This window comes from Sinocyclocheilus rhinocerous, unplaced genomic scaffold (genome assembly GCF_001515625.1).
Source record: "Sinocyclocheilus rhinocerous isolate Xijiao unplaced genomic scaffold, SAMN03320098_v1.1 scaffold534, whole genome shotgun sequence".
Taxonomy (NCBI): Eukaryota; Metazoa; Chordata; class Actinopteri; order Cypriniformes; family Cyprinidae; genus Sinocyclocheilus; species Sinocyclocheilus rhinocerous.
Genome location: NW_015646352.1, coordinates 2,479,515 through 2,507,026, shown reverse-complemented (window position 1 = coordinate 2,507,026; position 27,512 = coordinate 2,479,515). Strand labels below are relative to the sequence as shown.

General features: G+C 37.8%; 1 protein-coding gene across 1 annotated transcript; it reads right to left on the bottom strand.

Moving 5' to 3' along the window:
* Nucleotides 1-3,547: 3,547 nt before the first annotated feature.
* On the bottom strand, nt 3,548-26,987 carry LOC107707408 (protein NDRG4-like). The gene is made up of 17 exons (XM_016511396.1): nt 26,690-26,987; nt 25,153-25,226; nt 19,835-19,925; nt 18,732-18,866; nt 15,938-15,981; nt 9,520-9,645; nt 8,612-8,674; nt 8,473-8,533; nt 8,119-8,262; nt 7,770-7,873; nt 7,573-7,629; nt 7,425-7,476; nt 6,278-6,325; nt 6,139-6,174; nt 5,803-5,854; nt 5,487-5,525; nt 3,548-3,996 (listed from the first exon to the last, which is right to left on the bottom strand). Exons 2-17 carry the CDS (start codon nt 25,224-25,226, stop codon nt 3,842-3,844), a joined length of 1,281 nt encoding a protein of 426 aa, XP_016366882.1. The 5' UTR covers nt 26,690-26,987; the 3' UTR covers nt 3,548-3,841.
* Nucleotides 26,988-27,512: the final 525 nt, after the last annotated feature.

The following is a 27,512-nucleotide window of genomic DNA, read 5'->3' as shown; positions in this document are numbered from 1 at the left end:
AGCATGATTTTTTTCTTATGTGGCAAAAATGGGTTTAAGGGGGTCTGAATACTTTCCGTACCCACTGTATATATTATGTGTTCATTGGCAGTTGATACCAATTAATCTGCAAGAAACCAAACAAAAGCGTTTTGTATAATGTGGCAAAAATGGGTTTCCATAAAAGCAACTTTGAACTATATATATATTTTTATATATATATATTATGTGTTCATTGGCAGTTGATACCAATTAATCTGCAAGAAACCAAACAAAAGCGTTTTGTATATCCATTTTTATTTGTTGCACGTTCAGTTTTTTAGTACACAGACTGTGACAGCTTGTATATAGATGTACATATTCATAAACACATTAGTTTTTTTAGTTTTCTTATGGTAAAGCAGGTTAAGAGTGACTCTTGCTGTATCTTTAGACAGATTTGTAACAACCAGCCCCCATCCAAAAAATAAACACAAACAACTTATTGCTTAATATATAACAATGGCTAATCGTAACAATTGTAATCATATTCATAATAATAATACTCATTGAATCCTCACAAGAATAGATGCAACACATGGTTAAATAAGAACTACTGTATTATAAAAAGAGGAACTCAAGGGAAATCCAAAGAGTAACAGTTCCACATGACAAGGCTAGTGGTACGGAACTATTTTTAGATTTATGCCCTAAAAACAGCGAATATCTACAGCAGAGAACATAGACTGAGAAGGGAAAGGGTGCAAGGGAAGGCAGGTGTGGCAGGTCAAACTGGTGTGAGCCCTGATTTAAGAAAAGGTGATTATGGGGCCACATTGACAATACTGTACAGCACTTCCAAAGGACATAATACATTCAGGGCCCCCAGGCAGAGATCAGGGATCAGGAAAAAGTGCACATTTGAAAGGTGGGCATGCTCTTGATCTCTTAATAAGAGCTGACGACTGCATACTTCAGACAGGAAATCAAGGAAAACGACACAAACACAAGGTTGCATTATCAAAACTCATGCAAATCAATACTGGGGAAGAATGTGTATTTGTCCATTCAGTCTTTAGGAGGAAACCCATTGATATTTTGCATTTGACTTTGACCCTCCCACTTTGAACACCCACCACATGTCCTTTTGTTCCTCCTCTCCCTCTCTTTCCTCTTTCACATTCACTGTTTATTCCGTATCACGCATTCATCTTTCTCTTTTTACAGTATCTACAGTACTGCGCCCAGCTTTGCACGGAGTGAGGTTGATCACGATGCATTGCCTGGGTCGATAGCCCTTTAGGGGCGACTGGAAGTGTCTGTGAGAGGAGGGGCACCTTGTGTTTTGGGGGTTGGGTTTGTTTGGGGGTGGGATTTGCCCTACATTCCAAGCTTGGAGCATCATGCTCCAGAAAGCCCCGCCCCTTACAGACAAACACACAGGAAACACCCCTGAGAAGTCGTAATTGTGCACTTCCTGTTCGAGGAAGCAGCAGAAAAACTGACATTCAGTGACAGAAAAACGCGAGTGTGGAGTGGAAAGCCAACGGTAGCTCCGCCCTCGTATGTTCCACGTTAGCTGCGTCGGCCAATCAGATCTCAGCTCATGTCAGTCACCTCTGGAACTTGATTCAAAACATTTGTGCATTCGTTCATTTGTTTAGTTCATTAGTTCGCTTGTTTGTTTGCTCATTCCTTTATTTGTTTGCTCATTTGTTCATTAGTTAATTCATTACTTTCATTCGTGCAATTGTTTAGGTGGGGTTTTTCTCCAATAATTTTGTGCAGTTTGTGTACATAAATCAACAAAATTATGGATCCTTTTCATAGACTTTAATGACACATTTTCAGTTATTAACATTGTAAATCTAGCCATTTTTTATAACACTACACCTTGTGTTATATTACCTTGGCTGCTGCTGCTATGTATTTCTAACAAAACGGGAAGTGACATCAAATTTGACATAATTTTCTCTTCTGACACCATTATAAATCTCTCCATTTTTTCCACTTTTGGAAAGTCACAGAAACACTATTGTGGCTTTTTCATTTTGCTATTTGTGTAAATGGGAACACAAAAAAAAATATATTTGTTGTAGTTTCCATTCACCACTTTAGATCTTTACCAAACTATGATGAAAATGTGGAAATTTGACAAGAGCCCATTTAAAAAAGAACACAAAAAATAACTAAATGTGAATCCACAGATCCACTTTAAATTATGAAATAAGCATGCACTGAATATGATTCTAATGCATATGAATCTTTCAGTGTCATTTATATGTAAGTTGCATGTGAGTACATGAATTGTGTGTGTGTGTGTGTATACATACAAAAGCTCTGTTACCTTGCAGAGCCCAGCCCTCATTGGGAAATGTGTATGTGTGCATTTGTGTGTGCATTTGTATCAGTAGCTTTGGTATATTCCTGGTGCGGGGCTGGGTGCTGTAAGGGAAGTGTGAGGCCTTGATTCTGTACCGCTAATGCACTGCAAACTCTATCACACAGGCTCTGCCTCAGTCGACGGTTCTGGTTTGGTTTGGGTCAGAAGCCGATTGTCTATAAAATGGAGACCTACAGAACCGATCCCAGGCAAAGCCACTTTCATATGACAGCGAGTGCACACTAAAAGGGTACTAGGCATGTAGTATTTAATGAAATGAGACTTGATTTGAAAGTGTGGTTGATCGTATTAGTGCTTAATATGAAAGGAATGGCAATATTAAGCATTCTAACATGACAAAAGACTATTTAAGGCAAGTCAGCGGTCAAGTCATACAACTTCTGTTCCTACTTTAATGGAGGAAAACACTTCAAAACAGTTTTTCATGCTTTAATAACATTTTAAATGAGAATCAAATCATGCAACAAAAAAAACTCCATTATAAAGTGATTCTTTCTTACAGTATGTGGCGAAACATACACTCCCAAGGACTGAATGAGCTGAGATGATTAGCCGAAAGCTACTGTTTACTGGATAAGAGATTTTCACCCTTTTCGGCTATACAATCGCTTTGCTTTCGCTCAAAATTGAGAGGGAGAGCTACAAATGTTACTTATAAATCGCTCTCTGGTTTAAGAACTCTCCTTTCTTCTTTCTTTTGCTTTGTTTCATGCTGTTCCTCAAGACCGATCCCTTCTACCTGCGACCCAATCCATCAGTTTCTCCTCAAAGACTGTCATAGGACAGGAATGAGTGAGAGCAGGGGCTGATGGGACTTGTAGTTTTGTCTTAGGAGGAGGTGAAGGCCAGAGGCAGCAAGCAAAGGGTGCAGGAATACTGACACGTAGAGCGATAAGTAACCGTGTTACAAAGTTGGGGGAAACCAAACACTGTTTTGCAGGGGAAAAGGACAGCAAGTCTTCATTTTACAGGTTAAAGGAATAGTTCAGCTCGAAAAGAAAAGGTTCTTCTAAACCTGTATGGCTTTATTTCTTCTGTGGACCACAAAAGCAGATGTTCAGCAGAACGTCCAAGCTGCTCTCTTCCATACAATGGGAGTGGATGGTCTTCTGAAGCCAATTCACGGAAAAAAAAAAGGTTGTTATTCACTGAAATTTTGTTGTGGTCACCATTCACTTTCATTATATGGAAAATAGCTCCTTGGACTATATATCTCATTTTGTGTTCTACAAAAGAAATTAAGTCATACAGGTTTCTAAAGACATCTGGGCGAGTAAATGATGTTTTTATACATTTTTTTTTTAAATTTTTGAGTCAACTATTCCTTCAAGATGGCTAACGCTGAAAAAACTGAGCGAAAAGGACAGAAAATGGCTGAGAAAGAAAGAATGAAAGCAATATGAGACCTCCATTCTTCTCACGCCCTCCTTCCATGCCACATCTCTCTAAATGTGTGCATGTAAGACATTGCACGAGGGTTCAGCAGGACACTTCCATGGTGTGGCTGACCTGCCCGACGCCCTCACTGCTATCTGAGTGCGTGCATGCGCGGTTGCGAGAACCATCCACGGAGCCGGCGCTGGTCAGAGAGGCCGTTCGCGAGCGAGCAAGACGGGTCATACTGGCCGAGGGCACTGAGAAAAAAGTGAGAAAGAGAGATGGAGATGAATAGTCGTTTCATATCCACAGGGAAATTCGTCCGGGCTGCATGATGTGTTGCAGAGGAGGCAGGGATGACATGCTTGAACTTTTTGTCGAAAATAATTTCAGCCTCAAGCTGATAACATTCCACTGCAAATACAGAATGACTCAAATCCAACTTAAATAGGCAACCAGAATCTTTACGTATATCAAAATGCCCGTTTCCAGTGCTAAAAAATAATTCTCTCAATCAGTATTTTTCTTGTTTTACAGTAAAAAAAAAAATCTAAACATCCTTAAATAAGAAACAAAAATGTGAGCAAAATTGTGTAGAAATAAGAATGAGTTTCCCTTACTCCATTAGAATTTTTTGGTCTTAAGCATTCAAAAATTTGTGAGTTTTGACCAAAGAAAAAAAAAAGGAAAACAACACCTACACACATATACACACAGTAAAAAAAAAAAATTCCGAAGTTGTAAATAAAACAAATGTTACTGGAGTATATTTAAGAAAAAAAAAACTTTTTCAGTCTTTCTACTTCATAATTTTAATTAGTAATTTTTCATAATTTAATTCAGTGTGTTACTTGCCATTTCTTTGTAGTTAATTGTGAAACTTAATTGCAATTTCTGAGTGTAAACTGTTTCTACACCATTTTTTTTCAAATGTTTTATGGATGTTTAGATATTTGTTTGCAAAACAAGGCAAAAATGCTGTAATTGAATTGACACTTGCTCCAATGATACTTAGTTTTTTTTAAACAAGAAAATATTGTATGAAAATATATAACTATTATAAATATTTAAATAAATAAAATATATAAATATTTATTTAAAAACCAATATTTCAAACATAAAAGATCTTCCAGCCTACAAGTGCTCCTGCCAATCACAACACACACTGAACCAGCTAACCAATCACAGCACATTTCGTATTTCAGAAGGCGGGCCTTCATTTGATATAGGAACTATTCGAGCCGTTCATGCCAGACTGGGGAGAGAGGTGTTGTAATAATGTAAAATATGTGAAAAAGAATGTGTTTTTCGAACAACCTAGTATGAGAGCCTGTTCTAGTACACCCCCAAACAAAATCAAGACTTTGTAAAAGAGCATAATAGGACCCCTTTAAATGTGAAGTATCTGAAAAAGAGTGCCTAAAACAGCAAGTTTCACAACTTTTTTAAATAATTCTAAGCTAGAAAGAAAAAAATTGCATTTCATGCCATTATTTCATCTACGGTTTTGTTTTCAATGGTTCAATTTCGAATAACTGCCATGCAGAGATCATGAGAGCACATTCAAAGCACATTTTTCCTTCAGAGGAAAAATCACTGATCAGTAAAGTAAATAATGAATGAATGGAAATATCAGTCTGGGAAGGATAAATAGGATAAATTAAACAAGGCCAAACAAGGGTTTAGAAGACTAAATGTGTCATCTAAATGAGGAAGAGGGCAGGCGTGAACAGGAAGCAGGAAGTACCTGGCCCCCCACTCATTCTCCGATCCTTCATATAAGCAACTGAGAAGGGCAGGAAAATACACATAGGGTACAGATTATACCAAATACAACACCTCCACACACACTTATTTGCTTGCACACACTCACAACTCTCTCATCGTGGGAAATAGACACACATGGGAGAAAGGACACACTGAACATACAGGATCGGTTTACATTTGGCAGAGAAAGAATCATCAGTTGAACTGATTTGGGGTTCTGATTTACCCAGAAACATTATTAACATTGTTAATAAATACACTGATGATCAAAATAAAATGAAATAAATTGGACTTACTGTAACCCATTCCCTGCAGGAAGTACTTGAAAGCCTCTGAGAGTTTTCCAGGCTGTAGGATTCAAAACATTTAACATAGTTTAATTGAAAAAAAGAAAAAGAAATCATGATCAAGACTGTTAAATCAAATAGTTTTTAGTATTTACAAATCTAGTGTTTGACAAGCTTTAACTTCAGTTAAGTTCTGGGATATTACTAATTATCCATTAATAATTTAATTGATTATAAGGACATTTTGATTACATTTGTACAAAAAACTATTTTGGTATCATGTTTGGTCACCACTGTAATACTATCAGAGACTGATCAAAGATCAGACACGTCAAACAGTCTCACCTGTGTAATTTGAGGCATTCCACCTGAATCAGCCATCTGAAACAAATCAAATATGTTTTTAAGACATTATTTCTGAAATTTTATGTCCCAAAATGGTCTAGGTTTGGCCTGTATTTCTACAGTATGTCTGTTCACTTGCCTTTAGGAATGTGGTGTTGGTTGGATCCAGTTTAGAGTTGCACTCAACCTAGAAGTAGAAAACATTTATACTGTATTTTATAAATGTTTGTGAACATTTACATATCTATCAGGGCATTTACAGAGCAGTACAAGATAATATGGAGAAGATGAAACAAGTTCTTCAGTAGGCAGTTGAATGAAGGGCAGTAAGATGGATGGTGTGATGGAGGGAGGAGAGTGTGTATGTTTATGTGAATATATATATGTATGTATGTATGTATATGTATATGTGTGTGTGTGTGTATGAGTATGTGTGTTTTTGAAGTCTGACCCAGTTACTGCAGTACTGCAGAAAATATTTTATTATTATATTTAATATTAGTTATATATATACACACACGCACACACACACAATTGAATACATGGATGATTTGGACGAGAAATTGAAGGAAAAGCAGTCAAGTAATGTTACTATTGTTAAAATTGTTCTAAAATTGGGAATTGTAATAATTAAGAATTAGTAGGTTTCACTAGTGGCATATTTGCTTTTCTAATCTCTCCTTCTGCTCAAAATCACTTAATTTTCCATGATTTTGCGTCACTTATTTTTATTTTTTCACACTAATCTCTTCCTCATCCTTCTGTTGTTTCCTCTGCTCCCACCTTTTCATCTTCCTCCTCTTGCCCTAAATTACTCAAATCCGTCTCTTCTCTCATCCTCTTTTGGTTTACCTCTCGCTCTTTTCTATCTCTTATTCTCCTTCGTCATGTCCCTCTTTTTCCTTATCTCTCGCCTTGTGTGTCTGATTAGATGTGATGGGGCACTGACCCAGCTTTCATATGTTAGATTAAAGGGCCATGGTGCGGAGTTAAAAATATCCAGCGCACACAAGCTGGCAAAGCCTGGGAGATCAACCCCGGGGCCAGTGCCATCTGCTCCCGTGAGACAACCGGAGAAAGAGGAAGGAAGAAAGAGGAAGAAATGCAGAGCAGATTGACCTGTCTCTGAATGACAAAAAACATCCAAGTTTGGGATATATTACATAGAAAGATAAGTTTATGACAGAAAGAAGAGAAAAGTTTGGTAAGAGGAAGAAAACATGAGAGATAAAAATGAGGAGGATGGGGAAAAACATGATCAAATAAGTCTCTTATCAAAGACTCACCACGCCTTCCTCGGCCGGAGCATTGTCACCAACGACCAGCATGACCGGGCACCTCCAAGAATTAGATTTCAGAATTCAGTCTTATTACACACTATACACAGTCATATGTAAATGAGACTATTCAGATTCTAATTAACTTAGTTCTCACCTCAGGGTCTTAGCATTTAGCACAGAGCCACTGCGGTTCATTTCCAAATCCCTGCGGCTGTAGAAAAAATGGAAATCCTGATTGTAAAGCAAGTTGTTTGTTTTTTTTTAGTTTGTTTTTTTACAGAATATGCACTTTTATTCGACTCATGCATTATGCATGACTCTTTATATATTAATGAGATAGTGGACGGTTACCTGTTGTACATGTTCCAGAAAAGCTGTAGGTTGAACTGGTTGATGGTGTTGTTGATCTGCTGACGGTAAGTCTGAACCACTTCTGTGTTGCTCATAAGCTCTTCCTGTAATGCAGTGGATGTTATGTTAGCTAAATATTTAGCTTGAGAATTCAATTTCAATTGAACATTTTAAAAATTAAATCTTTGATATGCATTTATTATTTTAAAAATAAAAATGTTTTTTTTACATTAAATGCCCCTGAACTGAATGCATAAATTTCAATCCATTTTAAGCCTTGAAATTTATTTTTAAAGGTGACTGTATCCACAGTGAAACATAAGAAATGTAGCCTAGATTAATATTGTACCTGGCTGAAAAGATGGGCCAGGACAGTGTCTGGTAAAGTACTGGTGAGTCCTGACAATTTTGTGGCGGCCCAGTCGATCCATCCCTTCCCATTGGGATCAATGTTGAGTAGAACCAGACCCTCCACAAGATCAGGGAAAATCAGCTACAAGGGGAGATATTTGAGGTCTGACCCAGTTCTGCAGTACTGCAGAGATGAGTCATATTCCAGTGCTAAAGAAAGACAGCTGCGCAGACGCATTCGCCTGAGGGCTCTGTTTGGACCACCGCAGACACTTTCCTGAATTGTATTGAATGCAAACTAAAAAAAAAAAAACCTTGACCAAGATACAGTAAAAAGCTGAGATTTACTAACCGCAAATTTGGCGAGGATGAAGGCACCAGCCCCCACTCCAATTCCAACGATGCTCTTGAAGCTAGGAAAGAAATGGATTATCATTACATTACATTATTATTACAGCTCATAATTTTGAGTATAATCTGACCACACTCACCCAAAGTGTTGCACCACACTAGGAAGCATCCCAGCTAGCTGATCCATGGTAGGATACTGATATCTAGGAACAACAAGATCAGAAAATATATTATAAATGATATCTCGAGGTTTTACATGGCGCTCCGCAATACTTGATTCTGATTGGTCAATCGCGGCGTTCAACGCTTAGATGTTCGCCATCTTGTAGTGCACAGAAATGTTTATATCAGTGCGCTCATCCATAACTGAAACCAGTGCTACTTTCATCACTCACCCGCTTTTCTTTCATCCAAACGCAACTGGCGCCATCTTGTGTTTCAGTAATCGACTGTAGTGAAAATCCCCTCAGAGGACTTCAGTATTAATTTTACTGTAATATAGACGCAGCGCTCGTTTTGTACATTGAAATGGACTATTTCTTCTTAGCGGAAGCTTTAAGATAATATACAGGTAAGATTACAATATAATCCCAACTCAAATCAATATTTCATACCCACGTATTAATTTATTTGGTGAATAGCCATGTAATAAGTGCAGTACATTAGGCTACATTACAATACAATTGTAGCTATATTATTGTGCTATAAAGACTGACTGACTGTACACCCTGCTGAAAAAAAAACAATAGAAACAATGCAGAAGTTTTAGGTTTTGACTACAAATACCATTACAAACATTACAAACCAACAACTAAAAACAATGTGTTTTGGGCCATATTTGGGCCATTAGGATTTAGGCTAGTGGTTTTAACATGCCACCAATAAAAGGAAACAAATTACCAGTAGTGACCCACAGGGACCATTACAGTTTCCATTAAAAATACAATCCATTATAACCTTTTTTTCAGCAGGGTACAGCCGATTGCTTACATATCATGTAAAATGGCAAATACTGATGTGTATATATACTCGTGTGCGTTAATCATACCCTTGTGGCATCTGGGGGGCACCAATGTGCTGGCCTGGGGCATCTACGTGGCACACCACAAAATGTTTAGTGATCTCCTGCATGTCTTCATTGTGGAAGAACGTGTTGAAGCACAGCTTGTCTGCTCAGAGAAAGAGAGCAAGACATTGTAAAAACGAAAACGTATTGCGCTGTTCCCTTGGTAAAATGATATCAGATGGTAAGGAATGATTATCATGTTTTATACCGTGTTCGTGGTATTTACATGGTGCTTCTCCAACAACCATATATAATACATTGTAATCCCTGATTCTATTGGATCTCATTTCGTAATATCATACATTATATAACATTACTGATTATAAAAGAATACTTCAAATATGGGGCAGTTCTGTAAATCTCTCATATCTCATAATCATATCTCATGCCAGAATCATTGGCCTACTTAGAGCATGAAATAAAGAAACAAAACAACTTCAGTGTTCTAGCTAACTACTCAAGCTGCATTAATAACTCATTTTAGATCATGCCATCTCCCTAATCAACATCAAATGGTGTTTTGGCAGGCCTTCAATCTATTTAAAGGAAAAGATCACCCAAAACACTGACCCATATGCTGTTACCTATTCCGTGGAGTAGAAAAGTAGACATTTTGGAAGTCGCCCATATAACTTGTGTGCTGTATTATAAGTCTGCAGAAAATAAAATAAAAAATGACCTTTCTCATGGCCTTGAACCAAAAAAGACTTGCAGTTTTAAAGGTGCTGCATTGTTGCATGAATCATATCCAAGCTTCTCTACCCAGTAGTAAGTGACCCAATTTTTCCCATTTCCTCCCGGCTGTATTGCTCACTTTGCATTTTTTATATAGGCCAGTGTTTCCTTTCGGTGGTCTATGTCACTCTCTCTCCCTCTCTCTCTCTCCCTCTCTCACTCGAGTCATGTTTTGTGATCGAGGATGGCCATGCATACTAATACATTTATCCGCAGCGGAGAGGAGAGTTAGAGTTACTCTATGCCGCAGTGCTGACCTTCCCCGCTCCCCTCCCCATTACTGCATGATGGGTATGTTTTTGTGACCTACATATTTCTCTCTCATGCATGCACATGCACTGCATAGGAATAAGAACCGATAGACAATAATGCACTTCAGGACTAGATAATGAGGAATGGATAGATAGAGGGAGGAGGAGATATTGGAGGAATGAGGAAGGAAAGAAGAGCAGTAGATGACAGGAAAGCATGCTGTGAGTGATGAGAAGAACGCTTGGCCAAGGTTACGAGTCATTTGATTCTGTCACACTGTCAGAATGTGGAATTCAATATCAAGGTCAATAGCATAGCTAGTATGTACTACTACTCTGCAAGACAGCCATGTTTGTAAATAATGTAAGTATTATAAATCTATATAATATAAATACATATATACATATATATATATGTGTGTGTGTATATATATATATATATATATATATATACAAAAATATAACTTTAAAATATAAAAAATAAGATGAAGCTAGTTTGTACTACTAATCTCCAAGCCATATTTGTGTTTGCCTTTTTTGATAATATGTATTTTTTGTATTCAGAACTGATGAACTGCAGTCAGCTGGCATCCAAATTACAGCTCTGATCACAGCCCACACTCATCACTTCCAGAGGGCTGCTCTTTGAACATGCACATATGCAAAAGTACACACACTTACACACAACCATCTCTTGTTGGTTGTGAAGATGGGAAAAATAACTCAAGGTCAATGCTTGGAGACAGATGGTCTACCAAGATGGAAATCGTGCAATGCGTGTTGCTTGGGGTATTGGAGAGCAGCGTGGGTGTAGTTTACCTTGGTACACAAACACACACACACACACAAAACTCTGTTTACGTCAGTTTGAGTCATTGAAGGGTTTTGCAATTTCAGTTTCCAAAAAAAAAAAAAAAAAAAATACAGTTTCGGTAAACAGTCTCTGTCCAAGACGGTCTTGTCCTAATAACCACTGACCTGAAATGGATCTCTTGAGAGGCCTGAATTTTATACAGTATATATATATAGAACAGTACTTACATATTACCATTTTATTAGTTCTAATTTTCATCAATTACTAGGATGCATTCAAGTAAACTGGGCCACTTTTTGACAGTGGGATGAGACTGGCCCACTTTACCAGAACCTGTATGTTGTATCTAAACACAAGCTAAAACATCTACTTATATTGTAGTTGAGTCAAAATCTGCTAAGGTGTAAATAAAAAAATAAATACAAAAAATGATCTATTTTTTTTAAAAGTCAGCAAATTTGTGACAGTTGAATGTAACATTTTGTCTGACAAAAAAAAAAACATAGATAAATGTGTGCAGTACACGGTAGTATTTATAAGAAGTAGCGGTCCAGAGAGTACATTAATCACCTGGAAAACCCACACTACCGGATGTTTTGACATCATTGCTTTCCGAAAAGTAGAAAATGGCGGCCAAAGTGGCTTCAACATGTTGTCTTTCAGAAGCTGTATCGTACCTAATACATAACGCACGTGAGAATAAATTTGTTCTTCACACACTGAAATTGACAGATTTTTATAACATAGATCAGTATCTTCTCAATTGTTATTTAAAGCATTTACCAAAGTTTGATAAAATGTTCTTTAATTTTCCAATAAAAGATGGTACATTTTTATATGATCTTTTACATTTAATCACACCTTAGCAGATTTTGACTTACAATAATCGACTGCTTTCACTGGGTAAAGAAAAAATCGATTTAATCAAAAGCGGCAAGAGTTAAAAACAAGACTAATTAATATCTCATTAAGCATCTCTGATCCCAGATTCACTGCACACAGTCATGTAACACACTTTTAATTGCCAGTTCCAAAGGCATTTTAGTCTGAACTGACCCACATTTAGTCTGAGACTTTATTCCAAGCGGAGGAGCGATGGATGTATGTGTGCATGTTGTTTTTCTTGTCCTGAGGATTATTTCAGCATCTCTAGCTTTCCAGTGTTATGCACAAATCCTAGCAGACACCTCGCAGGCAGCCCACTTCAGAGCTGAATGCAGATCCACAGAGAGACTGGAAATAAGTCTTCTTTAAGCCCCTGTCAGTTGGTGTTTTTGATGTTGGAATAATCATGGAAGGTCAGAGCAGATTTGGACGGTCTTTGTGTGTTTGTGTGTGAGTTTAGGACAGCTGTTTGTGTCTCTCTGTGTTTAGATCGAGATATAATCTTATGGCAGCTGTCACTGTGCTGAAAAACATTGAGCATGTTTTATAGGGAGATAATATGCAAAAAAACACTGACAGGATAGACAGGAAATTTGACCTAGATTCAACAATATTACGCAAATATAGGGCAGAAAATAGTAAAGCTGTTCATCATAATCTGTCAAGAAATTCTCTTGTAGCTGCTCATTTTTTCATTCTCAAGGTCACACAACTGACCTTGTATGAGGATTTTAATGATTAGATTGCAGACATAAGATTCACCATCAGCACCACATGTGCAAAGTCAAACAGACATTTCTGAACACACTGCAGGTTACTGCAGAGGTACATCAGAGTGCACGTTCCACACGTGTCAGTGTGTTAGTATGTCAGTGCAAATGGCCACCTCACACACGACTGGACACTTCTGCACAACACAGAATTCTAACATCACAAACACACTTGTAAAATATATGGTAGAAATACATTTTTATGTATTATATTGTTAATCATTTTAAACCATTTTTAAAATGTTATTAAGTTTTTTGTTTGTTTTGATTTTTACTTAAGTTTTTTATTTTTGATGTTTTAGTACAATAATTAGCCATTGTAAATGAAAATAATCATAGATTAATAATCGTAGATTAACATAAAATCATAAGAATATTTACCCATCAGGAAAATGTGCAATGTAATTGTTCCACAATTACCAGATCAGTAGGTCAAGCTAATTAGTTCTGTAGACTTTTTTTTTATAAATTATTTTATTTATTAAAAAAAAGTTCTATTAATTATGTATTTATTAAATATTATGACCAGTTTATACATTTACAGAGGATGCTGTTTTATTTCTGATGTTTTGAGTATAATAATTAGCCGTTAATAAATTTAAATAATTTGAAATTATCATAGAATGATAACAATAATTAGCCATAAGGAACATATACTGTAAATGTGCAATGGAATTGTTTCACAATTACCAGTTCAGTCTAGTCATTTCTGACCACAAGGCAAATCAATAGCAATTTATTTAACCAGCCAAACCATTAAGAATGATAATATAGCATACATATTGTTATAAAACACCATTTTAGCTGTTTATTTGTAGCAAAACAAAAGCATTGTCTCTCGCACTCGCTAATTGCATTCTGTAATCACAGATATCCCACTCACCCCATCCCAGCACTCCGGCATGGCTGCTTGCAGATTGTGTACGCTTGCTTAAAGGCGTATATGAGCAGGTAGAAGACAAGGTCCTCTCCGGGAAACTAGACTCGGATGCAGGCAACCAGAGAGATGCTGCGGTTGCTACGGCGTCTCTTTGTCTCTTCTGGTTCTGGTCAGGGGAGTTCTGCAGTGCTGCTGCCCCTCCCCCGGAACATTTCATAACCCACCCCTGTTCCCTCATTGGCTGACTGCAAATATGGCTCTCTGTTATTGGCTGGGCTTTGTGTCACTCTAAATCTGTTGTGTTCTGTCTGTTTTTGTCCCATATTTGCTATCTTCATCTTCTGCGTGCTCATAAAGGCCTTTAATATAGATATTCTATAATTCTGCTGCAATTTTGCAGCGATATAGTACTCAATTTTCTATGAATAGAGGGTGTTTCTTAAAAATGTGTAATTATTTACAATTTAATTACTTTTAAATTCTTCTACACATGCAATTTTTTATCCAAAGATTATTATTAGACAAACATACAACAGATGGAAATTGGACCATGTCAAAGGTCAGTGAAGATTTAATAGGTTCTAGCATCACAGTCACAACATGACATGAGTTGTGTATGTGACAGTGTCTGTGTACGTGTGCACCGACATGAGCACATGATGGAGTGCTGAGACATGGACACACGAGGCACATGGCCCACTTTTGAGATGAGGATATATTTACATGTGCTGTATTGTAGTAAACTACCTCTGAATTTTCAATCCACATTTTCTGTCTAACAGGACCATGCTGACTTAAGCCCTTTGAGTTTTTGAATTTTTTTCTGTGGATGTGGAAGACTAATCCCTTTAACCCCTGACTTGGCTTTTGCTGTCTCGCTTAAATGCACAACCTCTATCTCCGTCTCTCAAGTGCAGATCTCATGCATGGGTGTAAATACAGTTGCATTGTCATCAAAGGAAGGACCCTACCCACTACATCATACCATATACATATGCATATAAATGCTAACAGGTTTAGTGCTTAATCTAATGTAACAGCCATTTATTGTGTGCAAACAAATACCATTTAAAAATTATAATTATAAAGAATAGTATTTTAATTGTAATCTTAAAAAAAGTTACAAAAATGTATTTTAGACATGTTTACAAGACCATTTTTCAGCCTTGAGTGCCGTATTGCTATTATGAAATAGTTACTGCCCATCCCAATACAAATAAACAGTACTAAACTCAAGTACCTTGAATACACTATAGGTTGCAAAAATGCATCACATGAGGCAATTTATCTTCTGAGCTCAAACTCTGGTACTAACATATTATTATATATTATTGTATTTTAAACGTATTTTAAAACCAAAATTTGAATTTGAAAAAAAAAAATGCATTTCTGTTTGTGTTCAAGAATATGTTTGGCTTATTAACTTTAATTATCATCTATATAAATAATGTCAAAAATTTGCCTTTTAACATGCAGCAAAAAAAATTTAAGTTGCCATTACGGTGATTTATACCTAGGGCAACATATTTTGGGTTCTACAAAAATGTATAATTTTTTAATACAGCTGTCTGGAATGCTGTATTGAACAAGCGGACTGTATTGCCAAATCTGATTTATAATGTCTCATTTAATTTTTTTTTTCCCCCTTGGCATTAGGTAACCATATTGTGCTAGCAAACACCTATTTAATTATCTGTTCTCCATTAAAATTAAAACCTCTCACTCGATGAGCGTGCGGCTTACAAATCCTATCTTCAGACCTCTTCACTGTTTGGCTTTCTCACTGTTTTATTCAAAATCTTCTCTCTGTGATTTAGTCCTATTTCTGTCAGAGGTGTGAAGAGATGATTGCAAACCGTGAGACGGCGACAAAACTGAGGTGGTAAAGTTCTTATACTTCAACTTTTATCTCAGTAGTTTGACTTCATCATCAAACGCCAAAAAGGAATAATGAGACTTTGTCAGCCATGCCATTTTAAATCTGACATGACTTAAAATCCTTCAAGGACTGGCTGTTTAAATGTAAATGTTAAGTCAATATCAAAAATGCACAAGGAAGAGTCACTGTACCTTCCAATCTCCCTCAGCCACGAAGGTCTCACAGTTTTCCTGCAGGAACACAAAAGGTCAGGTTCATCAAAGCCAAAATACATTCGTTTTAATATGCTATCAGAATATAATAAGCAGCGATTGGAGCAACACTCTGCAAGGTCCCGCCAGCGAGGAAAGAGTTTCTGTGATGGAAACATTTACCTGAGCTGTTGTTTCTAGAACATTGTGAGTTTTTGTCTGGGGTGTAAAAGTACTGAGAAATTATACTTAAGTTAAAGTACAGATACTATGCCAACATTTTACTCAAATGTCAAAGTATCCAGCCAAAAACATTTCGAGTGAAAGCAAAACTTTTCCTAAATGTAATTGTTCAATTCAGAAGCAACATTTTAAATTAAATCTGAAACTGACTGGATTTTCAAGAAGAAAATTGTGAAGTGGAATGTAGATTTACATAATGATGACCAGATATATACTTTAAAGGTCTGAATAGAATTTTAAGCAGTTAAAAAGAAAAGGCTATTCATTTAAAACTGAATAAAGTAAGCATGCCCCAAAATAATTCCTCATACAATAATAAAGTATAATTACTCAAGTACTTTACACCCTTGTTTGTTGTTTCACTAGGCATGGTTGGTTAGTATGTGGGTAGCTTAGCTGGCTTCAGATCAGCAGCTATTTGTGGAAATATAAAACGTGCAAGCTGAGCTTGCAGTTAAAAAGAAAAGGCTATTCATTTAAAACTGAATAAAGTAAACATGCCCCAAAATAATTCCTCATACAATAATAAAGTATAATTACTCAAGTACTTTACACCCTTGTTTGTTGTTTCACTAGGCATGGTTGATTAGTATGTGGGTAGCTTAGCTGGCTTCAGATCAGCAGCTATTTGTGGAAATATAAAACGTGCAAGCTGAGCTGGCTTCAGTGCTGATATGAGGCCTGTTTAACTCCATTATACATTTAAGTATAATGGTTAGCATTTTGATGGCCTGAGCTGGTCCAACCCCAGTATTAATGAGGAAAGACACTGTTAAGAACACAATGTGCTATGGAAAAAAGGTGAAATGAGTACAAAACAGTTGTAAAAGCACAGCTTGAGAACAGGACAACATCGCCTTGCCAGACAATTATATCACAATACAGTCACCATAGGAATAACATAAAAATCCATCTCATTCTTCTGAAAAGGCAAGGAAACATGAATTAGCACAATCTACATAAGATAAAAACAAAGCATCCATTTTGGAAAAGCAAGTATCACTTATAATGTGATTCTTGTGCAGATTGGCAGAAGCAGGAAGAAACCCACAAACCTAAATAACGAGGTTAGTGCATGCAGTTTGAGCTGTTGGCAGCAGAAAAGCAAAAGCAGTTTTAATGTCGGACCAGCAGGTGTCACTCCTTTCTCCTTTTGTGACGTGACGTGACATGTGGCCAAGTATGGTGACCCATACTAGGAATTAGTGCTCTGCATTTATCCCATCCAAAGTGCACACACACAGCAGTGAACACACACACACCGTGAACACACACCCGGAGCAGTGGGCAGCCATTTTTTGCTGCGGCACCCGGGGAGCAGTCGGGGGTTCGGTGCCTTGCTCAAGGACACCTCAGTCGTGGTATTGAAGGTGGAAGAGAGCGCTGTACATTCACTCCCCCCACCTACAATCCCTGCCGGTACGAGACTCGAACCCGCAACCTTGGGTTAGGAGTCCCACTCTCTAACCATTAGGCCACGACTTAGGCCACAAATTTTCAGGGTTAAAATTATAAGGGGCAGCTTACAGGTAAACAACAATGTGCTGTTTTCTTCTTGAGGAACTGAAACTTATGACATTGTAGTATATAAAGCTTTGTTCACATTGCACATAAAGCTGATTTGTTTTTCAAATCCTTTCTTAAGCAATGCCATTTTGCAGGTGATCCATAGTCAGAATCCAGCATATCTACACAGGTTCCCATAGCAATGATATAGGTGTTAGCACAATGCTCGACAAGAGTCTGTGTGGACAGGACAGAGAACTGAATTTGGCCTGTGCTCATGTCCATCATGATATATTGCTATCACGACAACATATTCAGAGCCATTACTGTACTATTTACACATTTGAGCATATGTTTTGTCCAAAATCACTCTCTCATTCTTGTTCACACATTCACTTTACAGTGAATGCCATATGTTAACATAAATGATTGAATTCAGACACAGCTATTGGCATTTCTAAGCATTGCATCTGACGTTACAGTCATGTTGCAATAAATATGCAACAAAAACCGTAATGAATCTGTGAAATGAATCTGTAAAAATCTGTTTTGAAGTCCTGATTACAAACTACACTGATTTGACTTTCACTGATTAGCTAAAAAAAACAAAAAAAACAATATGTTTTTATATACTATTATCATGTGCAAAGAAATTAGCTTAAGCAAATAATAATATTAATAAGTAAATAATAATAACAATATAAAATATGATAAAAATAGTAATAATAAAATGACATAGGTAATCCATTGATTATTGCTTATAATTGTGCTGTTAATTAGCAGTGTGTTTAAATATAAACATTGTGCCAAAAAGAACATTTTTATGTTGCACACATCACAATTTCAAATCTGTAATTTTCCCCAAATCAGACAGTAGGCTATGGGAAACTGAATGAGTTTTTAGGTAGAGACTTGGGGAGAGAGAAAATATTAGGCCTTGTTTGGTCTTTTCTAACAGAGATAAGATAACAAAGGACTTGAGAAAAATGACTATCTTTTAGTTGGACGCGTGGACATGCTCTGTGCGGTAATCAGCCTACCGGGAAGTACCCGCTGGTCCGATGGCGTGTCAGGCCGAGCCAGTGTTGGGCGATGGCATGCCAGCGTTTTGGGGGGCGAGCCGTGGGGGGGGGTGGTGTAGCACAGGGCAGCGCGTGCACACACTGTCCTTTAGCCTGCCACGTTACACACAGACAAAAACACTATTACAGCAAACTACAGCAGACAGTGCCCTCTATAGGACCGGAGGACAATGCTTTGGTGGTGGAGGTGAGAAGCTGAAGAAAAAAATTATGATATGCATGAATGGTACTGTGTGATATGTGGAAAAATAAGCAGCAGACACAATATCCACACAACAAGCTTTGATGAATGAACTGCCATGACTTCCAATCATTTGCGATTAGTTAATGCAAATTTTTATAATCTTTTTTATAGGGATTACACTGCAGTTTGACAAAATGACAAAATGTTCTAGAACTGTACATGAATAGAAAAATATTTATTCTGTATAGAAATTTCTAGATTTTTTTAGAATTTTTTTTCAAGGGTTTTGTATGCCTTAAAAAACACATTTTCATTTCTAGTTCATGACACCTTATCAACTAATGTGAGCATATACAATTTTATTGTTACGTGTTACCAAGAATTTATAAAATTCTTGGCCTGGAAAATCACAATTTTTGCACTTAAAATTAAAACGTAAAACCCAGTGCATTTGATTGATTCTCTACATTGATTTAATCGGGTAAGGGTTAGGAATTACAGCAGACTGCATCATTAATCAATGGATTTCAGATGTTAGCATCACTCAGATGTCTATAATTAATTGTGCTCTGATGAATATCAGAGTACTTTTAAAGAAAAGCGTAAAAGTAGTACACCACTTATTGTCCAGTGTCCCAAATTTTTAACTGATATTTTAAAGACATTTATTTTTACTGGCATTAAACACGTCATGCTTTTCATTTCATTTTAGCTTAATACAGATGTGTGGATTAAGATGAAATGTGGTGTTTGGTGAGCATAGATAAATCCTTTATCATCCAACTTTTTGTTCTCTTGCCTAAAAACAGGGGGCCATTTTTAACTGGTCTACTATATTTAGCAATTCACACACATACTCGCTCACACACATACTTACCATCTCTGTTTCCTGTCCCCTGGATTCTGGCAGTAGCGGTTTCTCTTCAGTGAACTGCTGATCCTTTATGCCAGCCATCCTGGAGAGCAACCTGCAATCACCATGGCAACACACACACCTGAGATTAACAAAGCTATTCGAGAGCAAACCAAAATCTAATCAAATTCGTCTGGTGCTCCAATATTGTAATATTACCTACACCACTCAAACCTTGTATACAGTCCCTGCTGGGGGAAAAAAACAGATCATACCAGCTTAAAGACCCCATGATATCAAAATGGTAGTTCGTCATGATTTTAAAAATTGTAGTTTTGTAGCTTTCACCCCATGTCTGTTAGCTTTGAGATCATCTATATTGTAGAGTATTCCTAAAAGTTGACTAAATTAACTTTAATCAGATGTGCACATTTAAAATGGACAGAATTTCTCTTTCTGAAAAACAGACAACAAATGTTGATGACTCATCCTGCACTACATATTTTTGTTCAATCAGATGTTCTCTAGAATCCAAATGTCTCCTTATACCACCTGTAATCAAGTCACAAATGCGTAGGTTTATGGCTGAGACGTAACCTCTTCAATATGCCCTGCCCAAACTTCCTGTTTCAATAGGAAATATGTACAACTGCACTTGTTGAACAATTTCCCAGGGGTCTTTAAGGTGGTAAAGCTGGTCAAGCTGTGTTTTGGAACATTTAGTAGCTAAGCTGGTGGGGACTAGTTTGATCTCGGCCCCACTGGTGGCAGGACAACTAAACAGTTAAACCATTTTGCTTGGACCAACTATTAACCATGGTTGCGTCTCTTTCCACTCCCTAGTTCTTTATGGAAAGAATCAGTATATCGTAAAACACGATTTCAGGCACTAGCAAGGACTTTGATCCAATAAACATTAGGAAACTAATGACTCAATTACATGCAACATGTTTATGACATCATGCATTAAACATATCAACAACATCACTGTTCTGATGACTTAAAGGACTGAAGAAGACAACGTTTTTCAGCAGGAGAACATACTGAGCAACTTATGCTTTCAATGAGTGAATGTTTCAGTACACTGGAATGACAAATAACTGACTACCTGGGCAGTGTACTAAATACTGAACTAGGGAGCGGATTGAGACACACTCCATGTAAAACCAGCTACCATGAGAAGTTGGTTTTAATTACATTTTTTCAGCAGGAGTGCTAATCTGGATCCAAACAATTTAAAACTACATGTGGTTATGGAGTTTTGTGGACTTAAATGAGGTGGCATTGTGAACATGGCTTGAATGTTGTTTGGTGGTTAGATTCACGATGACACAAAAAGGCACAGACTTGTCAATCTCCAGGAGCACATGGCCAATTGTGACATTAGCTCACAGGTTGTCTGAAGGTATCTGTTGAAGGAAGAGACAATGTACTTTTCCATTAGGTACTTATTAAACTCCGGCTGTGCAGCTGAAGGTAGTCGGCTCATGGGAGCTCCGTCAGTGTCAACTGATATTTCCATAACACGATGCTAAGCTAACAAACACCTCCACAGCCTCCTGCTAACTTTATTGGTCTCTAATAGTTCTGCAAACATATGCGTATGTAGATGAAGATTATGAAGCATGAATTAATTTACAACATTAATGGAAATATTGCCAGCATAATCATTTAGGCTAAGCAACAGTCGTTAGCATCTTTTAGTAGCATTTCTGAACCTCTAACATTCCTGCCATCCTTAAAAGCACAGGTGCTGTGAAAATGAGCAAACAAAAACATGAATGAGAAATAAAAAAGGAAGAACAACCTCATAAAATATTAGTGCAGATAGTTGCCACCTTTACTCAAGAGATGACAGAACACTTTGATATCTCTTGGAAGAATCGCACAATAACTGGGTTTAATTCAGAACACTTCAAGTCAACAGAAAAGTCATTCCACTCTTATTTCCTGTCAGTGCCAAGAGCTGCGTGAATCTGGAATCATGAGAAGTGTAAATCAAACCCTCGGATGTGAACGGATAGAATGATTCAGAGCCCTGTAGGGAATGATTATTTTGGTTGCATAACACCTCCCATGAGGTGATTATAACGAGGTCTAGACATGACCACAATACTCTCAATTGGCCTCTCTTTCTCACTCCCTTTCTCTCTGTCACGATCTCTCCGTTGATCTATCTCGCCTTCCCGCCTCCCCCACATGTACTGACCTTTCTCAGATCATTATTATAATCATTAGTGTTCTGTTTTGCTACACCATAATAAAGCAACATTTTTACTCTTTCTAAACAGAACGTGAGTGATGCTTGCCAGTGCCTCCATGCAACCACCATTGCTATGCGGTTTCTAAGGTGTTCTGAGAGATTTTTTTTGCTTGTTGCATGTGGTTGTTGACTAGCCTAAGTCAACAGAGTCCAGCCCAAGTCACTAGATAAGTCCAATAGCTTATAAAAGAAATTCTACACCTCTCCACAACAAGCTTGACAATTTAAAGCACCAAATGAGGAGTTACATGCCAAAGTTTAATACTGAGGATTATGGGTTTGTTCAAATCTCTAAACCCAAGTATGAGCAATAGTAATAGCAACCTTAGCATGTACCAATAACTAAACTCTGACTGGTTTTTGGATTGTGTGGCTAAAGATATAAAGTTGGGATCTATGATTTTTAAAAGTCACATTATATGTCGGTTAAATATAACACTTGATGTTTTACTAATTCATGATCAACAATATTAATATCATCCCATACTAAAATTACAGTATAAAGAACAAATACATTCATGACAAAATCAACTTGTGTAGATTTATTTTTTTGTGGGTTCTGTACCCCGTCAGTGTTGCCATGGTAACCTCTAGCAATGCCAGTAGATGCCCTTGTAATCTTCTAGGAGTTGGATAACCTTTATCTTTCCTTCTTCATCATTTTCGACGGCATCACTGCTAGTCTTAACTGCAGTAGAAAAAAAATACAGTTTGGCGTCACCAAGATAATGTGGTCACTCTCAGACATGTTTAGAGCATGTTGGATCTAGATAGAGAGTTCATGTATTGAGAGAGGTTGAGCAGCTGCCAGAGCTGTTCAGTGACAAAAAAAAAAAAAAAGTGCATAAGAGAATATGACAATGGAAAGACCATTGGAAGAGTATTCTGTCAGACACCAAATCAATAAATCTGCTCAAAGGCAAGGGTCTGACCTAATATACAGAATCCCAGTCAATACTTGAAACTGGGTTAGGACAATGTGTGTTTATGCTGTGCGCAAAAAAAAAAAAAACTATTACAACTAAATCTATGTCAGACGGAATTCTAAAATCATTCTCTGAACACAAAATAGGCGAAGGATCTTGGCACAAAATGTCAAGAAGCTGAGCAGTACAGTCTCCTTGGCATCGCTACTAGGATATAAAAGTGACCGAAGTTTTAATTAGCCATTTGGATGCTAACATAATCGAGGTAAATAGAAAGAACATGGCTGCATAACCAAGGTGTAGAGAGTGCTAAGTACCACCCACATGCTGGCAGAATCAAATATACCAGGAAATAAAAAATAAATTATTTATGTCAGTGTGGAAGTATGGAAGAAATCTGTGGAAGACCTGAGATATTGTAGTTTTTAAAAAGCACTTGTTGCTGCCTGGAAAAAGTCAAACATCAAGGCAACATCTTCCTTTTACGGCCACTAAAAACTGGCTTCATTGCTGAGTTAGTTTTCTCTGTGTTTTTTATAGAATGAATGATCTTCTTGTTCTTCTAATGAGTATATATCACTCATACTCAAGATTCTTATAAGGATCCACTTTATAAGGTCAAATGTTGAGGGTGAAGGAAGCCAGAAAAAAAAGTAAACAAACAAACTCAAATGGGCATAAGAACACAACTAGCTCACATAAACCATACACTAAATAGACTGTTCCAGGATCTGCACAGTCATACATTAATGGACACCCCATTAGACCTGTGTTTCTCACCTCCAGTCCTGAGGACCCACCTACCAGAATGTTTTAGATGCCTCATTAATAAAACACTTGATTCAACTCATCAGATTCTTAGTGTATTAGATATGAAGGCATCTAAAACATTCTGGGAGGTTAGGACTGGACTGGAGGACTGGAATTGAGAAACTGCAGTAGACAATAACAGAATATGTCTTAAATTAAAATTGAGATAAAAAGCAGTTGTGGAACTCACAGAAACTTCTTGTAATCTCAACCCCTCAGAGAGCTCACTTCACACCTCCAGTGGGATTCTGGGTAACATCTGAAGGACCAATCATGACTATCTGGCTTTTAAAGACGCTCTGATAGTGTTGTACCACCAGAATCAACCGTGTTTCCAACCCCTCACACTGCCTCTTGTCAGGAGCTGCCTAGTGCTGTAAGTCAGGCTGACAGAAGGTGAGTTGGTATGTGGTCCTCAAAAATGCCATTTTACTTTGGCCAAAAGTACAGTAACCTGGCCGATACCAGGTTTCTACTGTATGGATCAGTAGGAAACCAATCCAGGGATGTTAGGTGTGGTTTTCTTGAAATATTAATGGTTCCATTTTGATAAATAGCCTCTAAAATCTTTCATGAAGCGATCTTTCGCCCCAGCCTGGGCATTTATCACAACTGCACACCTATTTAGGTCAGAACAGAATACAATCAAGCCCATAATAGCTTTCCTCACTCATGTGCTGTCAAATTATTCATGGAGATTTTTCATTTATTGTAGTTCATTAACATGAAATTGGTGTCACGTGGCTCAGTTGATTATAAGCTAGATTGGGGGCGCTGGAGGTCAAGAACTGCAGAAGGCAGTTCAAGTTTTGAAGAACCCTCTTGAACAGAAAAACATCCAAAGTACCAAAGCCACCAATACAGAACAATGGACACCAAGGTCGATATGCATCTTTGCATATGAACATTTTCATTATCAAATAACACGTAGCGCAGACCACAATTGATTGAAAGACATTCAAGACTTCATCATTCAGATTCCTATATAGTGGACATGAGACTTACAATAAAGTATAAAATAATCTTTTTACATTAAATCAGCTTGGACACATAAACCTACATGAATGGATTGGTCAGAGACTGAAGGCTGGAACAATCAACAGCTTTTGGGCAATGAATTATGAATAATGATCTACGGCAGAGTAATGATGATTACTGACACTTGACCTTGTTTGGCCATTGCCCAGTGATTGGTCGACAAATCAAGGTGTGATCATTATGTGGTCAGACACAGCAACGGGCCATGGAATTCACAAGCAAAGAGACAAACAAAAAATGAAGGAATGGATGCTATAAAACGGAAAAGAAAGGCTACAACCTCGGTTACAGGAGGAACTACGTACATTGTCTGCAGCAGGCTCTGTGGAACCGCGCAGCTAGTCTTGGATGGGAAGTTCCAGAACAATCCGGGCCCCATCTATCAGTACAAAACAAGATCCATTTGTAATTCAGCTATACACAATATTCTTTATTCAGAAAACTCTCACAGTAAGTACGTTAACCTGGGCAAGATATTGAGGAAGCCCCCTCCGAGTTTAGCTTCTGTACACTAAAATGCAAACTTGTCCCAGGGCATGCCTCTTACAAAGAGATGTTTTAGTAAAAGGTTCCAGGCAATTTACAAAATCCTCTATGAATGACATTTTTTATATAAATCTCAAGCCAGGAGAGCTTCTATTAAAGTAAAGTTAACATGCAGTTTATTGAAGAATATTTTCCCATGCTCAGTGAAGGAAAATTACAACAGTTCTAACAGGGAAGGCTTCCAGGAGGTATGGGTTTTGTACGAGTGAGACAGAAAAGTTTTCAAGGCGTCTGTTGCATTGTTATATAATGTAGAAATGGGGGCATCTTGTTGTTGTCTTGCAGGGAGATTTAGCCAAAAAAAAAAGTCTTGCATCAAGTTGCGTCAGTAGTGCCATCTTTTTTACAAGGCTGAATGTATCTGAAAGATATCTGTTCTTTTCTTATTTTCGAAACCATGCCACATATTATCATTCATCTTTACAGCTGTAATCATCCCACACATTAGTAATTGAAGTACATGCTTGAATTTCCACCAACCTTTCAGTTTCATAGACAAAATGTATTTCAACTGCACGCTACGCTGTCAACCAAGTGTGACAGTTGCCATTAGCTGTAGCATAAAAGAGTTTTATTTTAAACTCAACATAAATATTCTAATTTTAAGGCATGTGCTAACAACATCATCCATCACCCCTTTAAAACTGAAAGTGTCAAGGCTTACGATTAGTCACAGTTTATCCACCCTGGAAAGTTCCACGGCCCTCCTGGCCTCCTATGCAAGCTGGCACCCAGCCAGATACACTGGCGTCAGATATTCTGTGAAGTGTTATTGAGATTAGGAAAACAAAAGCTTTGCTTATCTGTTATTACACAGACCTGAATACTTCTCAGCACCACAGCAGATAGCATTACACCAGTGAACAGGAAAGGGCTCCTGTTAGTAGACTTACCCTGAATTTATGGGGTGGTCTGGATGGACTGAGACTGGCTTTCTGTTTTTGGCAAAGCTTCTGTCTGACGCAGTTATTTTGAGGGGTAAATAAATTTAACCTGTCGACCTCCCATTCATGCCAATGCAGAGGCTGGAACTATGAAGTGTAGCTTATGACACAAGCACTGTAATACTCGCAGCAGGGTCTCTAATGCTTCTCTTGAGATGGAGTCCCTCAAGGCCCTGTGTTGAGGCACTTATTGATCTGATGCGTCTGTATCATCGTACAGTACATCTTGCACCAAAACAACCAAGTGTTCAACATGACCTAACAACAGATGTCTTAGAGTTCTCTTGAATGATCATTCTAATTTGTGCCTCTTTACAACAATGACCACAATAAGTAAAGAGATATTTCTTACCTCTGCTGAAGGGCTGTGTTCTGTTGTCGTCTGAAAGGATTCTGATGTGTTTAGCCTCTTTTTGTTTGCTCGTGCGTGCGTTTTGGAAGGATGCTGTCTACCCAGTGATGGCTATGCTATGTGAATCTCTCTACCTCTGTTCCACCCTTCCTCATTCGCTCACTCTTCCCCTCCCTTCTTTTGCTCTTTAATAAACAGAGAACACGTGTCCTCTTGGATGATGCAGCCTGAGCCATACCAACAGATGAGAGTGAGATAGAGGGAGGGAGAGAGAAAAAGCAATCACAGAGAGGGACAGAGAAGAGGGACACACAAGGAGAGAGACAGAGAGATAAGACACTGGATACGGGAGAGGAGTGAAAGAATAGTCAAGGGCAGACAGGAACCAAGGAGACAGAGAGGAGAAAGAAATAGTGAGACAGGGATATTGAGTAAAGCCTGGAGGCTTAGAATGAAAGGCTGTCCGATTAGACCACAAGTGGCAGCTCTGTACAAATGATTCTTACACTTCAGGGAGAAGGCATACATTTGGCAGCATGAGCTTTTTATCAAGTCAGTTTTTACTAGAAACTGTTCTCCCAAGATTATAAGTACACACTCATATACACACCCAAACACTGCTATAACAAACCCACACATTTACTCAGTGCCGAATCCGATCCTAGACTTCTGGGGGCCCTACGCAAAACTGTGTCGGGGGGAGTTATGAATGAATGAAACGCCTTTGTCCGTGTTGTTGAGAGCAAGGGGGCCCCCTGGTGTTTCGGGGGCCCTACACAGCTTGCGTACTTTGCATATAGGGAGGATCGGCTCTGCATTTACT